The sequence below is a fragment of the Lepidothrix coronata genome, unplaced genomic scaffold, assembly GCF_001604755.1.
Source record: "Lepidothrix coronata isolate B3197 unplaced genomic scaffold, Lepidothrix_coronata-1.0 Scaffold60, whole genome shotgun sequence".
NCBI lineage: Eukaryota > Metazoa > Chordata > Aves > Passeriformes > Pipridae > Lepidothrix > Lepidothrix coronata.
Window position 1 is genome coordinate 3,051,138 of NW_016690240.1, and position 17,107 is coordinate 3,068,244.

At 41.9% G+C, this 17,107-nt stretch overlaps 1 protein-coding gene across 2 annotated transcripts in view; it reads right to left on the reverse strand.

Annotated features, from left to right (window-relative positions):
• The window catches only part of TMEM255B (transmembrane protein 255B), a 71,503-nt gene extending 62,908 nt beyond the window's left edge, over positions 1–8,595 (reverse strand). For both annotated transcript variants that reach the window (XM_017817313.1, XM_017817312.1), the window contains exons 1-2: positions 8,502–8,595; positions 752–894 (exon numbers count right to left, since the gene is read on the reverse strand). In XM_017817313.1, the coding sequence (XP_017672802.1) occupies positions 752–894; positions 8,502–8,562 (204 nt within the window). In that variant the 5' untranslated portion in view covers positions 8,563–8,595. The remainder of the gene's footprint in view (positions 1–751; positions 895–8,501) is intronic.
• Positions 8,596–17,107: the final 8,512 nt, after the last annotated feature.

The following is a 17,107-nucleotide window of genomic DNA, read 5'->3' on the forward strand; positions in this document are numbered from 1 at the left end:
TTCGATATGACTGATCTCTTCTTCTGAGATCAGAAAGGGCCATGGGGGTTGAAACAATAAGGGGCTGTCAGGGCTACTCCTCCCAAGAATTCAGAGAGGCACCACAGGGCAAAGCAGGTGGAGCTCAAACCTTGTGCCCACTGTAGGAATGTGTTAAAGCAGTCTGTTCCCAAGGCAGAAAGAAGAGCAAGGATTTTGGAAACGGGATCTTGCACAAGAGGACTGGTAGCAAGACTGCACGACAGGATGTTAGGCAGGCTCCAGGGAGAAGCCTCCATATGGCCATTTACAGGGTTTTCCCTGCAACAGACCCAGCAGAATTCCTGGCACATGGACATAAGAGTGGAGTGGCTCTTTCTGCCATGATCGTAGCAAACTTCTAAAGGGTTGTTTAAATCTATGCCATACCTACTGTCCAGTCATTTACACACCCACATTTAATGGAGATCAGTGGTAAGTCCAGGTTCAGGTGTTCACACATGTTCCTGAGCCCAGCATACTGCTGTGTAGTGCAACCTTGACCTCCTTCTGCCCCCTAACAGCCTCCCCTTTGGGACACCTCAGAAAAACATTTTGCCCTGCTACCTTATCACACACTAGAACTAGATCAAAACAAAGGAGCATCTCTCTCCTGTGAAATGCTACAGGACTAATTTTTTTTTTCCCCCCAACCAATCCGAGCTTCACATCTGCAGCTGAAAATAATTTCTCTGGTTATACCTAATAATCTAAAATAGAGCTTTTTACTTACAACGATGCCTGGGTAGTAGCCTCCCACGGTAACATTTTCTGTTCTTGTGGTAGCTGCCAGACCTATGGTCAGTATGAAAACAGACACCACCAGCAGTGCAACTGTGAACCAAAGCGAAGTCTTTTTCCTTTTTGCAAACTGTCCTGTAGGGAGTGGGGAGGGAAAAAATGAAAAAAAAAAAAAAAGAGAGAGTTTTTCATTGCAATCATAGCAGAAGAAATAAAAAAGAATGGAAGGTTTTTTGTTAATCTTTTCTGTTGTTAAGCCACTGTTGTTCTCCTATGTAAGAAAATTTCTAGGAGAAAACAAAAGGAATTAGAAGCTACAGATTTAGCTACAGTTTAGCACAGCTTAATGCACATACATTGAGTACAGGTGTGAGATGAGTTTTTATTAAGCTCAACTGTAAGTCAGTGACAACAATAATTACGCCTTGTCTTCAGTAACATTTATAATTAAATGTTGCTCACATTGGTTAGTCAGATCCTGCAGGCCTTAAATGCTTACTATGTGAAGTACCAGTTTGACTCTACCTGGCCAGAACATAAATAAATGTATATTTTAAACAAGATTATCAGAAACTCTGCATGCTATCATGAAAACGAATGTGCTTCTCGTATTTACTGGGGTAAGCAATCTGTATCCCTGAAGCAAAGCTGTAATAGTAGTTAATCAGGTAATGATATATGAGACTTTTCAAACAGTAGCTGCTCAGTGAAATACGTTCAGTCTCACTGGGATTTGGATTCAGATACCCCAAAGTGAAAAACAGCACCCTCACCTACAGCTTTCAGCCTGCTTCAAGGCACTTAACCACGTTAATGTGGTGGCATATCTGAGCTGCAGCCACAGGTTATGAACATCAGGGCCCCATCCTACAGTACAGACATACATAACACTGATTTAAAAACAGCCATTCATACATGACCCTAACTAATGAAAGACATCCAAGCGAATCAAACTGTGGTCCCCATTTCTGGTGTTCCTGCTTTGAAAGGCAAGCCAAGAGTGTGTAGGATCGCCCCTGGAGCACTGGGCCATGTGATGCCATGCTAATATAGACTGCATCTGGGCAGGGCAGAGCTCCTAAGAGAGCACAACCTGGCCATGACACATGGCCAGTGTCTTTCCCTCCATGGTCCCATGAAGCTGCCTGCATACCCAGCTTCAGGAGAAGGCAGAGGCTGTGATATTCACTGCATACTGGAGGCAGCAGCTCTCACCAAGCAGCAACAGGTGAGAGGGAAAGGCAACTTGCATGGGTCAGGCTCTGGAGATGCCACTGTAAGAAACAGCAGGGGAAATGCAGGAAAGTCAAAAAGGAAGCAGAAGCCATTTGCAATGAGTCACTTGAGTTTTGTGGCCAGTTTAAAAGTAGGTAACTCAGTTAAATGTTTAGAGTTCAAAAGCCAGACTAGATTAGCGATGCCTGCAAACCAAGTCAAATAATTTTAATTAGTAAAAAAATGCATTTATAATAAAAAGCTGTATTTGTTGACATTTCTCCAGTAGAGCAACCAGCCAAAATGAGTCCAGCCTTTTAGTATGAAATCCAGGCAACTTTTCTGAAGACAAATATCATCTATTGAGCTTTCATAAGTGTCTTTCACCTGCATGTACAAAGTCGTCCTGCTAAAGATCAAGAAATAACTCATAACAGTCTCCAAACACCTCTTCTCCAGCCTGTGTCCCTGCTGTCTGCCTCTGGCAATTTCCTGTTAATCCATGGAGGATCACTGGGGACATGGAAGCAGAGAGGTTCTTCATTAGCAACCAGTTCATCCCCAAGTGTACAGAGTTGAAGACAGTTCTTTCAATGAAGCCTGTTCACATGGCCAAGAAGGAAAAGCAGACTTCAGATGTGACACTCCACAAGTCAGCTGTGCTTCCCACAAACTAAAATGATTCATTCAATATACCTACCAGATTGTAAATAATATCTGAATGACCTTGCCATACTCTATCATCTTTGAAAAGTCATGAAGATTAGGGAATCCCCAATAACTGAAGAAAGGCAAGTGCTCCACCTGTTTTTAAAAAGACCAAAATGATGATTCAGGGAATTACAAACCAACCAACCTCACTTTGGTTCCTGTGATGCTGGGACTAATCCTTTGTAGGACATTTCTGGCCACTTAAGGAAAAGGCAACTGGCAACAGCACAGATTTACCACAGCCAAGCCATATCTGACCAGCCCAGGTGGCTGCTATGGCAAGAAGGCTGGACTTGTGGAGCAGTGGATGTCTTTTACCTTAATTCTAGCAAGGCTTTTCGCAGAAAGAACCGTGTCTTGTAGAATATACCATCTAAGGAGTCTTTCTGCTGTGCCTTTTGCAATCGGCTATGTCTATCTCGTATTGGCCTCGTTAGCCACCAGCATGCCTGTAACAAATGTGGATAGAGCCTTCCTAAATCTTCTTTTGCAAAGCCTAGCCATGAGATGAGAGCAAGGCTTTTAGTATGGTATCCCCCAACACCCACATGACCCAGCTGAGATGTCATGGCTTGGATGGCTGGACAAGCAGATGGTTAAAAAATTAGCTGTATTGTTGGGTTCAGAGGGAGAGGTAAATTAATTTACTCTACCTGTAGGCCAGTAACAAGTGCAGTACCATGAGAGTCTGTCTTGGGATCTGTCCCATTTAATGTATTCATCAATGTCCTAGAGAAAGGCGTAGCATGCCCACTCATCAAGCTGGCAGATGACACAAAACTGGGGGCCAGTCAACCAACACCTGAGGGCAGCATTCCCATTCAAAGGGATCTAGGCAGGATGGAAAAACAGGCCAGCAAAAAACTTACAGATCCAACAGACAGATGCAAAGTCCTGAGCAAAGGAAGCAACAGTTCCTTTCAATGATACAGGTAAGGGACTGCCAGGCAATGAAGCAGCTCTGCTGAAAAGGACCGGGGGGGTATTGGCAGATGATGAGCTGAACATGAAGCAGCAGTGTGGCCTAGCAACAGAATCCTGGGCTTTATTAACAGGAGCATCATTAGTACATCAGAGGAGCAACTACACCTATCTATTCAGCCCTTTTTAGACCACATAATATTACACCCATTTTTGGGGCCCCAGTACAGGAAATACATAAACTAACTGCAGTGAATTCCACAGAGGACTGCAAAGAAGGTCAGGGGCTGGTGCACTCGCTGTATGAGAAGAGACTGAGGGAATGAGGCTTGCTCAGCCTGGAGATGACTTTTGGCAGGGCTAGTAGCAGTTTTCCAATGCCTATGAGCTGTTGTCAAGAGAACAGACTCAGGCTTTTCATAATGGTGCACAGCAGGAGAACAGACAGCAGACAAACTGAAATACAAAAAAGTGTTTCAGACTGGGTATAAGGAGAAAAAAATTCAGCACTAGGACAGTCAAACATTGAAACAAGTTGCCCAAAGAGCTTGTGCTGTCTCCATCTTTGGAGGTTTTCAAGACTCAGCTGAAAAAAGCGCTCAGCAATCTGACTTTATAGTTAACCCTGCTCTGACCGAGAGGTTGGAATAGCAACTTCCTGAGGTACCTTCCTACCTGTATTTTCCTATGATTCTATGGTTTTACGATAGTCACAACAGCTAGACTGAAAGTGGGTTGGGCATGTGTGCTCATATGCACTGTTACAAAACTGCAGCTACAATGTAGACATACTTTAAAAGGGACTCAGGAGCACAAATCTTCTGAAAGCCAGTGGGGTAGATGCTACTCAGCCAAGTGTTTTTGAAACCACTGAATGCTTTTCTGGAAAGTCCTGAGGAGCCAAACCTCTGCATTTCCTCAAAGTAACACCTGTACTGGCAAAGGTTGATCAGACTGTATGGAGATAAACTATGGGTCCAACTTGCCCTCCTGAGTTCTGGTTATCAATAATGAAAGACATGAGTTTGATTGCCCAGAGTGAGTTTACTGGAAAATGTCTTAGGAAAAGCATGCTCTTACTTGTTAGTGGAGTAAATTGCATGTGGATTTAGTCAGACAGAACAGAAAAGGATGTCATAATTTGTAGGAACATTTCTTAGACTGAACTACATTTTGACTTCGAAATTTAAACGTGCCAGAAGGCATTTACATATGTGACACCCTTCAGTCCTCACAGTCATCGATCTATTACCACCTGCACCTCAAAACAGAGGCAAATATCCAATTGGATCGCTTTTTCATAGTCCAGTTTGGAAACTCTGGTAACTACATGTTGCTACCTATGAACTCCACTCTTATGAGAGAAGACTTACAGGCAAGGAGGACAGAAAGGCCCCGTCTGGAGCAGAGGCTGGTACATACAAGGACGTGTTCTCAAAGACTGCCACGCGCTCAGAGAAGATGGGTAGAACTCAGATCTAAATTGGTTTCTACCCTAGCTGTTCAGCTTTCCTTAGTCATAACAATAAAAATCTTTAGCTATCCAAATGTGTATAATGACATGCATATAAGCCACCAGCATATTGGTAATATGCTATGTAATATTTGTAAAACAACATTATATCTTTGGATGAAAAAAGCTACAGCTGCAAAGAGTTCTCACTATTAGCTTCCTTCTGCAATTTTAGTCTTGTTGGCTCCCAAGATTTTTGAGCCTTTGTTTACTGCTGTTTGTAGCAGTTGCCATGCAATTTATTTGGATCTGTTTTTAACATATCTGCCAGCCAAGACCCAATGCCAGACTTTTGCCTCAAAAGTCCTGTCCACAGCTCAGACAGTGTGCCTGGCCCAGCCTTCTTCCCTGACACTCTCTGTGGCAAGGCTTGGACCAAAGGCTGGCCATACACAAGAACAGCAGTTAAATTAAGAGCAGAGAAAATGTTGCTGTCAGTCTTTGTAGCCTGAATTTTCTTCCAGCACCTATGTTCCCGGGGTGCAGGAAACAGTTAATATAGGCTATTCACTTTCTAATTTTTTAGCACTGAAGTGACTCCTAGAATAATTTGGACATTTATTACCTTTAACTTCTTTAACAATGATACGGTGAGAATATTAAAAACTCCTAGTCTAGACCTTAATGCAATTTAGTTATAACTTAAAATTCTTATATTTAGCATACCAAAAATCAAGGTTGTAGAAAGAAATTTTCTTGTCCTATCCTTATTAGCATTAGCTTGAGACTAGGGTCAACAGTGGTTGTGATCATGTTTTACTTTCTATTGGCAATATTCTTCGGCCATTTTGGCCAGCAAAGTACTAACAGAGTTTTGATACTGCAGCAATGGTCACTACAGATAAATCAGAGAGGTAATGCTGCTTCCACATCACTGGCTTTTGCTCTGTCTGGCATAGACCTAAATTGTGCATAAAAAGAAACAGTACCCAAAACACTCTCTTCTTTGCTTGGTAAACGTTTGTCAGGCAAAGTACCTGCTAGAGCCATTCAGCCCAGCTACCACAATGGAAGAAGAGGGAATGCCATCAGTTCAAGGAGGAGAGACACCAGACTGCTGCCTGCCTGGGACAGAGAAAGGCCTGTGAGGAGAGAAACTGAGATGACCCTCCAGGGATCAAACAGAAAAAGTGCCTGCTAAAGACCATGCTCTGCTGCATCCAGAAAAAGACTTCTGTCCATTTATCAGCTGCAGGAAACAAAATTGTATTTACAATGCTCTGTCTTCAATGGCTAGGGGCTCAATTCAATTTGTAGGAAGACTATGGAAATATGAATGGTTTTGTGGGGAGGGTATATATCAGATTGTGAAGTGGTGGATCTCATGATGAATGGTAGGGTCTGGATTTGAACAAAACAAAGAGTGAGTTTAAAAGGAGAATGAACTAATTAATGCTGAAACATGTCCATGGTACAAAATGTGTCCAGTGGTCAAGGGAAAGAAAAAATAGAGTGAAACAGCATCTTTCCACCTTGGAAAACTTGCATACGATTTGCAACCAAACTAAAAAAAAAGTCTACATTTAAATTAAGGCAACTATCCTTTGCTAACTTCACTACTCCTTCTAAAATCTATCTTCAGGCGTCATAAAGTCTGTTAAAAAGTTTGGAATGATTTTTGGCAAGGAAAGAATTGCTGTAGGATGTAGCAATTTACTGGGATCACGATCACATTTGCTGAATATTAGCACTACCTAATTTCATACCTTCTTCTTTGATCTAGTTAAGGTGATCTAAATGGAAACACTTATTTCAAATAACACCCTGGCTTAATGTATATTAGCATCTTGCTATGAGAAAAAGGAGGGAACTTTTGTAACAGAAAAAAACCAGTGCATTTTTATTACGTAATGAATACTACTAAAAATTGTGACATTTCAGAGAGTGGCATTAAGCATATATACTAAGATAATATAATAAGTGGAACCTCACCATAGACAAACTGTAGTATCAAAGGTATCCACTGCTTTGCTGCTGTTGAGAAACTATTTAAGAGAAGATCTTTGGAGCTAAATTAATAATTTTTGATTATTGCAGTGCTCACTTCAGTGCCATCTCTCTCTCAGCTATGGTTTTCATTGTATATTTTCAAAACTGTTTTATACCAGTGAAACTATATTAATCCTACACTGCCTCCCAAAATTCAATGTGATGGATTGAGATGCTTAAAAGAGATACTCACACCTACTATTGGTGATTACTTTCCCTTTTCTGATTGTATGCTTGACTTGTCCAGAGTGCTGAACTAATTAAACCAGAGGCAACAGCATTTGTTTCAAGCCACAAGACAGCAGCTTTTATCAGGCCCATCTCTTACCTTTATCGTTAGTTTTTCAAGTAAGATTTCATGAATGTGTTATATAGTTCAAGACCACGCATAACAGTTTACAATTCTATTACAATAAACCGCAAACAAACCAAAACAAGACAGCAATCCCACAAACCCTGCTATACTACATAGAATAGCTATAGTAAGTGATATCATGCAGTATCACTATGACTTCACTGCTTGGCAGCAATTGTTTCACCAGTAAATAATTTAATGAGCAGTTACTCACTAGTTTAAAGCTAGCATACAGGTACTTCTTTTTCCAATGATTACCTGAAAACATTTTTAAGTTATAGCACTTCTTCCAGTGCCACCATTTCAACACCAACATAATTTTTCTTCCAAGTTTAAGACAAAAATTAAGATCTGATAAATTTTTTATCGAGCTGTTAAGATCCTTGAGTGCACAGCAAAGTCTCTGCTTATCCTTTCAAACACTACATGGAGCAACCCTTAGCAGTAAGTTTTGTATTTTGTCGACTTCAACGAATTCTGCTGAGATAATGAAATACTTGACCTTTCTTTTGCCTGTGTGTTTATATTTCAGGACGTAAAGCTGTAAACACAAGCAGCACACCACTTCAGCAGCGCACCACTCAACAAGGAGAAACAGGAGGAAGGAAACTAACCCAACACCTGTCCCCAGCCCACCCCACACCTGCGGGAACCTCCACTTGCTCCAGCACGGCCACCGGCCACGGCCATCGAGCACAGCAGGATGTCTCTTACATTAATTTCCTGTCCGCGTCCCGTACCTATTCCTTCCAATGTTAAACCTCCAACACAGGGATTCACCAAGGGCAGCTGAAAGCTCTAAAGAAGGACCGGTATTTTTAAACATCTCCGCGAGCGAGAGGATGAGCGGCAGCGCGCACCGCCGGCAACCTCAGGCAGAAAGCCCCGGGGCACAGCCCGTAACCAAAGCGCAGAGGCAGCGGTGCTGCCCCCGGGGGAGCTCGGCGGTCCAGCCCCCGCCACCGGCTCCCGGCTCCCTCTCTCCCGCCGCTGTGTCCCCAGGGCTCCCTCGCTCTGTGGGGCAGGTGCCGGGCTCACCTGTGGGGTCCAGCACGGCCAGCGGACCCGACGCCGCGGGGACGGGCGGTGGCACCATCATGTCCCTCGGGCACCTCGCCCCGCTCTGCTCCGCTCCGCGGCCGGCGATGCTCGTGGTGCGGGGCCCGGCGGGTCCGCCCCGAGGGGCAGCGCCCCGGGGCCGGGGCGGGGCGTTCCTGTCGTCGAACCGGTCCCTGGCCCCGACTCGCCGCTCCGCGTGTGTCGATGCCCGTCCCTGCCGCCCTAGAGCACGGACAAGGTCTTTGTTAGTGCAGCCATCAACTGCTTAATCCGTCATATGTTTTAGCCGTGCCTCAGCCTTGGCGTCACTTCTGGATTTGTTCTTGGCCAATTTGTCACCTGGCAGAGATCAGAATTATCAAACTTTCCGTTTCGACTTCCCTTTTTTAAAAAAAACCCACAATATAAATCAGAAATAAAATATCACTGCAACCAGAAATACTAATTAAATAACAGAAGCAAGCATCTTTGAGACATAGGTTAAGGCAGGCATAGGCTAAAACAGAAAACGTCAATGATCAAGAGATACCACAGGGCTGTTTTTTTCTTACATGGTGTCTATCAATTTCTCATCCTCACTGGCTCGGTTTTTATTCCCACCGCAGATCCTGATTCCTGTCCTGCTGCAACCCAGGAACTACTGAATGTAGGGCTGTGTGACTTCTGTCTGAAAGAATCTAGCAACAACTGAGAAGAAATAGCCAAAGGCACTGTGCTGTTTTGGTGCCTGCTGCTCCTTTTGCATGACTTCTCTATAGCAGAGAATGTAACAACAGTTTTTTATGGAAAATGTTTTTGATAGGCTGCCTTACATTAAGGTGTATTCTCCCACTTGCAACAAAGGCACTCTAGTCAACATTCTTGTTTTTCTTTTCCTCCAGCCTCTAAATGTATGTATGTATATGTATTTAAGTTCTTCAGTATCCCTCTAGTGAGGGAGAGTCCACGACCAAAAAATATTATTCAAAGTACTTTTGAATTAAAAGTCTGTCTACCAGCTTAGTTCCTCCAAGATACTCAACAGTTTCTCCCAATTTTATATTCTCTTCAAATTTAATATACCTCATATCCAAGACCATCAGTGACAATACTGAACAGTACCAGACATGGAAGCACCTCAGCACCTTCTGTCTTCCAGGACCATTGATAAGTATGACTCTTCAGCTCCCCTTTTTATCCCTTCCTTACTATTGTCATTTACACTGTTTCTCTGTAGCAGCGTCTGATACAAAGTTTTGTTATATTGGGTTCATTCTCTTGCAAGAGTTATTTTCTCTGTAACCCGTTTTGGAAATCCATCGTGGACTTTTGGTGGTGCTGTCTTTGGGAGAAGGTTATTTGTTGACTTTTATTAAAACTCAAAACAAAAGACCATTCCTTCTAGCCCTCCTCCATCGCTGCTGCTTTCAGCAGGAAGTTGTTTCCTGCACCCAGGCTCAGAGATCCAGTCACAAGGGACTACCAGTGCGAAGCAGCTTAAACGACCCCAATGCACTCGGCTCTTCACTATAGCATTTGAACTACTATTGTATTCCTCAAAATGTTTGGGATCCATCTCCTCCTCCCACTATTTGAACCCCCAGCAGAAAGGTAAGCTAGTCATTGCTGAGGCTAAACTCAGAATGCTTAATAAACCATCTTGCCCAGTCACACAGGGTCATGATAATGAGGTAAGTAAATTTCCTTTGTTCATAATTTATAAATACTATTTATTGGCATGGTTACTGGTACAACCCCTTGAGGAATACATTGCCTTAGTTCAGCTGGGCAGTAAAAGGGAATCATGCAGGAACAAGAGAAGTAACCTTGAGGTTGAGACAAATGACTGCTGGATATTTGACTAAAATTGTCTATGGCTATTAGAAAAAAAGTTGCTGGGCAATTCACTTCAGAAATTTTGCTTCCTGGTGCCAGCCAGTTTCCAGAGTGTGGTAGTGTTTTATTAGCACAAGATTTAGAAGACTCTGTCTGACATGTTTAAAAGGAATTTGAGAATGTAAAGCTATTAATAGCATTGTTCAGAGGCATTGGAGATAAATGAATGACACATTCATTCAGTTAAAGAAGCATCACAGAACATTCTGAGTTGGAAGGGACCCACTAGGATCATCAAGTCCTTCTCTTAAGTGAATGGCCCATATAGGGATTGAGTCCACAACCTTGGCATTACTAGCACTATTCTCTAAGCAACAGAGCTAGTAGTACATGTTTGTCAAAAGCAGGTTTAAAGTTTTTAATTACCTTCAGTAGATTTTTCTACTGTCCGTTAGTTTGTGCAGTCAAATTAATTTTCTACTGCCCATTAATTTGTGCAGTCAGTTTTTGAACTTTATAAACTTAGCATTCACAACATGTTGTGACAAGGAGCTGCATGGATATCCATGTGCTGCATGAAAACATGAGATATCCCAATGGGACCAAGAAGCAAATTGAAAAGAGCAAGATAAAAGTCAATTTAAATGTCAGGGTTATTTAGAGTTATAGGAGAATGTACCTGAGGAAAGGTACATTGCTCTTATAAAAACAACCCCAAACCAAACAACAAAACAAACAATTGCTACAGGATACCAAAATTCATTGTGTTACTCATTTCTTAATAAAGCTAGATAGTGAGAAACTGTATGGATAATATACTGGAGACCATTCTTGTGGTGTAGCTCATAACCATATCAGGAAAACAGTATTGTAGAAAATGGACTTGACTTTGCTGAAGACTGACAACTGCCTTTTATATGTGCTGCCTTTTATGCTTCTTCCTTCAGGAAAATCTTATCACTCAGTGAAATAAGGGAATTCATCTCATTCATAGGATTTAAGAAAGTAGTACAAAACAAAATACAAGAAATAACTAAAAGGAAGAGATGAAGATCTTTTGCAGCAGCTTGGAGACAGGCATAATGAAATGCAAAGATATCAAATATAATGTATTCAGAGTCCTAATAATTATATATCCTGATTAACACAGACTATGAAGACAGGAAATATCAGAAGATATACAACTGATGATATGAAATACACTACTACAAAAATGAAACATGCCTAGGATTTGCATAAATCTGTAAAAACTAAGTGAAGTCACTGCGACCTCATCTTACTTCATGGAGAAGTCAGCGTGGTTTTGGTAAAATAAGAGAATATTTTCTCTCTCAAGTGCCTTCTGAAGGATTGGCTCAATACAGAAATAAAATCCCTGAAAATTTAACTAGAGCTTTGATAGATAAAAGTGACCTTCTTTGGGTAGCTGTAGGTTAACCACCTACAGAAGCTGAACCAGCTCAGCTGGAAGAGCATTAGACAGAAGATCTAAAGGTCCCCGGTTCAATTTTGGGTTTTGACAGAAGTGTTTTGGGGCAATGAGGAGAGCAAGAAGCAAGCTGTTGGATGGGATTCCTGTAGGGAAGAGGGCCCCAAGAGAGTGGGATGATAAAAGACCTGATTAGCTCAGTTGATTAGAGCATGGTGCTAATAACACCAAGGTTGTGGGTTTGATCCCCGTACAGGCCATTCACTTTACCTGACCTTCCAACTCAGAATATTCTGTGATATTCAAGGATTGTCTCCTCCAGCCTCAAAATCAATGTTTCCCTATGCTGAAGAAATCGGAACAGTGTCAGGAGGTGGGCATGGATAAACAAGGAGCTGTTGGACAAACTTAAACACAAACGGGTAGCTTACAAAGGGTGGAAGCAGTGACAGGTAACATGAGAGAAATAGAGAGAAATTGTCCAAACAGCCAGGGAGATGGTGAGGAAAGCTAAAGCACTGTCAGAAGTAAATCTAGCCAAGGACATCAAGGGTAACAAAAATACTTCTTTAGATACATCAGCGATAAAAGACAGAAAAGGGAAATTGTGGGTCAAGACCAATTAAGAAATTTGAAGGTGGGCAATTTTGTGGGATGTGATGAGACACATCCACGGGTCCTGAGGGAACTGGCCGAGGAAGTCATGGGAGTGCATTGAAGTTCCCACTGACTGGAAAAGGGGTAACCTAATTTTGATTTTTACAAAGGGAAATAAGGAAGAACCAGAGAACTACAGGCCAGTCAGTTGCACCTCAGTGCCTGTAAAGATCACAGAACAAATCCTCCTGGAAACTATGTTAAGTCACATAGAAAATAATGAGGTGATTGGTGACAGTCCACATGGCTTCACTAAAGGCAAATAAGGCCTGACAAATTTGCTAGCCTTCTACAATGTGTTTACAGCAGTGGTGGATGGGGGAAGACATCATCTACCTGGACTTCTGCAAACTGTCCTGCACAACATCCTTGTCTCTAAACCAGAGAGACATAGATTTGATGTATGGACCACTTGGTGGATAAAGTATTGGCTGGATGGTCACATCAAAGAATTGTGGTCAATGGCTCAATGTCCAAGTGGAGACCAGTGACAAGTGATGTTCCTCAGGGAGCATCACTTTTTAACGTCTTTGTCAGTGACATGGATGGGGGGATGGAATGCACCCCCAGCAAGTTTGCTGACAACACCAAGCTGTGTGGTGCAGTCAACATGCTGGAGGGAAGAAATGGCATCCAGAGGGACCTGGAGAGGCTTGAAAGGAGGACTGTGTGAACCTCATGAAGTTCAACAAGGCCAAGTGCAAGATCCTGCACGTGGATTGGGGCAATCCCAAGCACAAATACAAGCTGAGAAGAGAATGGATTGAGAGCAGCCCTGGGGAGAAAGACTTGGGGGTGTTCAAGGACCAGAATCTCTATATGACAGTGTTATGGTGAAGACTGCACAACAGAAGACCTTTTTATTGGAAAAAAAGCCTCTGAAAACTGAAGTTAAAAAAAGGTTTTCAAAGTACTTGTTTTTGAAATATTCTTATATTGATAGAGCCTAACTTTATATAAACTGGGTATGTACTTCTGCAACATGATTAATAAAGGTATGTTTGAAAGGCACCAATAATAACACATCAGAAGCATGACCGAACAACAACAAAAAACCACTTAGTTTGTATTGTGAATTGTTACATTAATTTGTGTATAGGTAAAAATGTCTATACAGAGGTATTTATATCAGGCCAAAGAGGAACAGATCATCGGTTTTTTGAATGCATGAAGAAACTCTTCTGGAAAATGCATCTTAAATTTCAAAATTATGCCATCACCAAATGAATAAATCAATCTGGGATACAGATGTAGTACTGAAACTTTTATAACAGGCATAATTTCAATTACACTTCTAATAGTTAACATAAAGTTTGATTAATTATTTTTACCATCTCAAACCATCTTATAAAGTTTCTTTAATGGTACAATGAATTATACTATCCATTCAAATTATTAAGTTTTTTAAAGCCCAGAAGCAAGGCATCCTGTACCTTTTCTCATATCAGCTGGTGCCTAATTTAGTCAGATGCCCTTCATTCCTGTCTGCTGTAGTGACACAAAGTCAAGGACAATGTATAGTACAGTATCAGTGAGGGAAAAGAGCTCCTTCCACCTCTCTCATCCCATGCAAGGTTGTTTCCTCCATATATTCTGAGCAGCTTTGCTCGGTTGAGTTTTAAAGTCTCAGTTATGAAGTTCTCCTCCTTTCCCTTGACAGGCAGTTTTTGCAGTTTAATGGAAATTGAGGAGAGTCAAGAGCCAAGTTCCACACTGACAACCCCTCAAGAGTTGTAATGTACGATAACATTTGTCAAATTGATTTCCTAATTGTTTTACTGATGTATTCCTTTAACTTAAAGAACTTAGCACACTCTTCATAAACTCTGGACAATGAAATATGAAATTAGAACAATATCCTGACATGCACTGCAGTTTCCACTGTATCAAAAATGTCTTGGTAAGGAGAACAGTGAAGTTTGGAGAATGTAGTAGTGTGGCTCATCTGGGAAGAAGAGAGAAGAGGGAGAGGGTGAGCAGAGACGGATGTGTCAGCCTTTGAAGCTTGTTCTACAAGGGAATCTACTAGGCATGGAGAGGTATCCCAGTAATGTAGAGTGAGTCTCTTTCTCCCTCCCAAAGGGACCCTAGGAACAGCCTGCCAATTTAGAGGGGGATAAGATGGCAGGCTCTTACTGTGGTCCAGTGTTTCAGCATTTTCACAGCACTCACATCCATTGAAAAGATCACAACTGCAGCATTTCTTTCACACGTGAGGGAAGCAGCTCGCCAGTTCTTAAAGTCTGTGGTTAGGATTTAATAAAGATGTGAAGGTGTAACAGAAGGAAGGCCATAAAACCTGACTTGGAGGCTGGGTTCTCCTGTAGAATATTGTGTGATGTCGGAGAGATGAGGATTCATGGTAACTTGGCAGAATAAGGCAGTGAACACGGTGAATCACATTTAGCTGGAGACGGTGCAGGATATGCAAACAACAAGTGGGTTCTGGGTGGCTCAGCTAGCACAGTGACTTACAGTGGACACTGCTTTAGCACAGCTGCTCCTTTCAGCCCAGGAAAGGGTCACGTTGCCACCATCCCACTTGTGGCTGTACCCATGATGGCTTAAAAACAGGTGAGAAACTTGGCCTTTAATTTTAAAAGGGAGGATGATGCTCCATTCCCTGTCGATACCTCTGTGGGGAAGAAATTCTTCAACTAAGAGTTAAAATGTCAGCACTCAGTCTTCCCAAAGCCTAGCTTGGTTCATTATGGCAGCATACAGTAAGGGCTATAGCCTAGTTTATTTCTTCTGCTTGATTTGAAAGTACCAGAATTAATGATGCATATGGTGACATGGGATTCTTGTGGAGATAAAGCGGAAATGTAGGGTTGAAATTCAGAAAGGTGACAGGTTTTAAAATACATTCCCTATCCTCAGGGGCAAGACACTTTCAGTGGCAGCTGAGAGTCTTCCAGGCACTTTGTTTGGTTAAATACTAAGTTATCAATAAAGAAAAAGGAGTAAAAAGTAGCTGGTGGACCATGACTTGCGGCCGGGGAAGTTTAGCGGCCCAGGAGATGGACTATGGCTTGCTGCCATGGATGTTTAGACATCCAAGTAGAGGACAAAAGACACAGAGCCACTGCAGTCCAAAGTGTTTAACAAAGAAAAAAAATGCCTAAAAGAAAATTACATTTGGAGATTTTCAGTAGTGTTTTTCTTTCCTTCCCTTCCCTCTTTTTTCATCTCTGAGGCCCTCATATCTAAACATGATTAAGGGGAACATGTTACATCTTCATCTATTTCCTTTCAACCTCATTGTCTAAACAAAGTGTTCTGTGAAATCATCATATTCTGATACTAATAATAGCAATAAACTCAGTCTAGAAAAAACGTATCACTTCTTGGGTTTTTTTCCTTCAGGTGTATCAGTCATAGACATTTCTCCTGACCTCAGAGCTGTCACTTAAGCATCAGAGTCCCTATGCATTATGCAGTTAGATCACAAGAACGATATTTTCCACGGTGTAGGTCTGCACCCATGAGAACCCAAGAGAAACCTCTCTAGCCTGAAAGAAACTAAGCCATGAATAAATATTGACACTGGATTAAACCAACCATGAGTCAGGCTGGTAATTCTCCTTTCCTGTCTGTGGAGCTCCACAGACGGAGCCTTTAAGTTGCCAGATGCATTTTGTGCAGAAGTGAAGAGGGTGCTACTAAAGGAGTAGGACAAAATCAAAGCCTTTCAGTCTTGCTTGCTCTCCATGCAGAACTTCCTGCTACCCTGGAAGAAAGCCCTGCCAACGGTGGCAGTGGTACAGGATGGAGAGTGACAGACCAGCTCAAAATGTGACAAAATGCAGTCGCTCAGGAGGAGTTGCGGACTCTCCAAGTGCAGCCACTGCATACAGCCCCCTTTTAATGAGCTACTGTATTCCTCCTCAGAAAACAAACTACAGCATTGGGTAGCAAAACAAGAGACATATTCCTTGCCCATGCACAGAGAAAAGCAGATAGATAAGACAACTAGAACAAGAGCGGGAAACTAGTCTCCCTATTGTACTTTTTCAGTGCCAATAAAAATATTGTCACTGAAATGCAGGTGGGGAAAAATAGGGAGAAAGGTGAAATCCTTCAGCTCTCGTGTGGGCTGGATGTACCAAAACACCTGTGGAGTTAAACGCACAAATGGAGCCCAGCATTAAGCTTGATTTCACAAACTTTTAAAGGAAAAAATAGATTGTATTTGGAGCTGACTATGAGCTGAGTGCTCATAGTAAACAGATACCACAATAAATGCAACCATCTTTTTGTCTCAGACTATGTATGATGGTTTACATCTGATATTACATTTGTCCTCTCACATTACTGTTCATTTGAACAAGTGTAAACTTAAGGTGGTAAGTAGCCATAACAGGTTTTCCTTCAAAGTCACTTACAATTCCTTCCCAGATTTTGATCAAGACATCATTTCTCAGGTTGTTACCCTTAGCCACTGCATACGCTTTGTTTCAGCATAAATCCATCAGCAACAGATGGTTCACAGATTTCTGGCCCTTTTTCCTGAGGATCTACAAGACTATGATAATTTATCTGCTAATTGAGCTTCTGTTTATATTGATAAGGTAAAAAAAACTGCAATAAACCTTTTTTTTTCCAAAGTTATCTTCAAATATCTTTTTTTTTCCCCCCAGTGGATCTCTTGTATAAATAATGCAAGGAACTTTTGGAAGAAGAT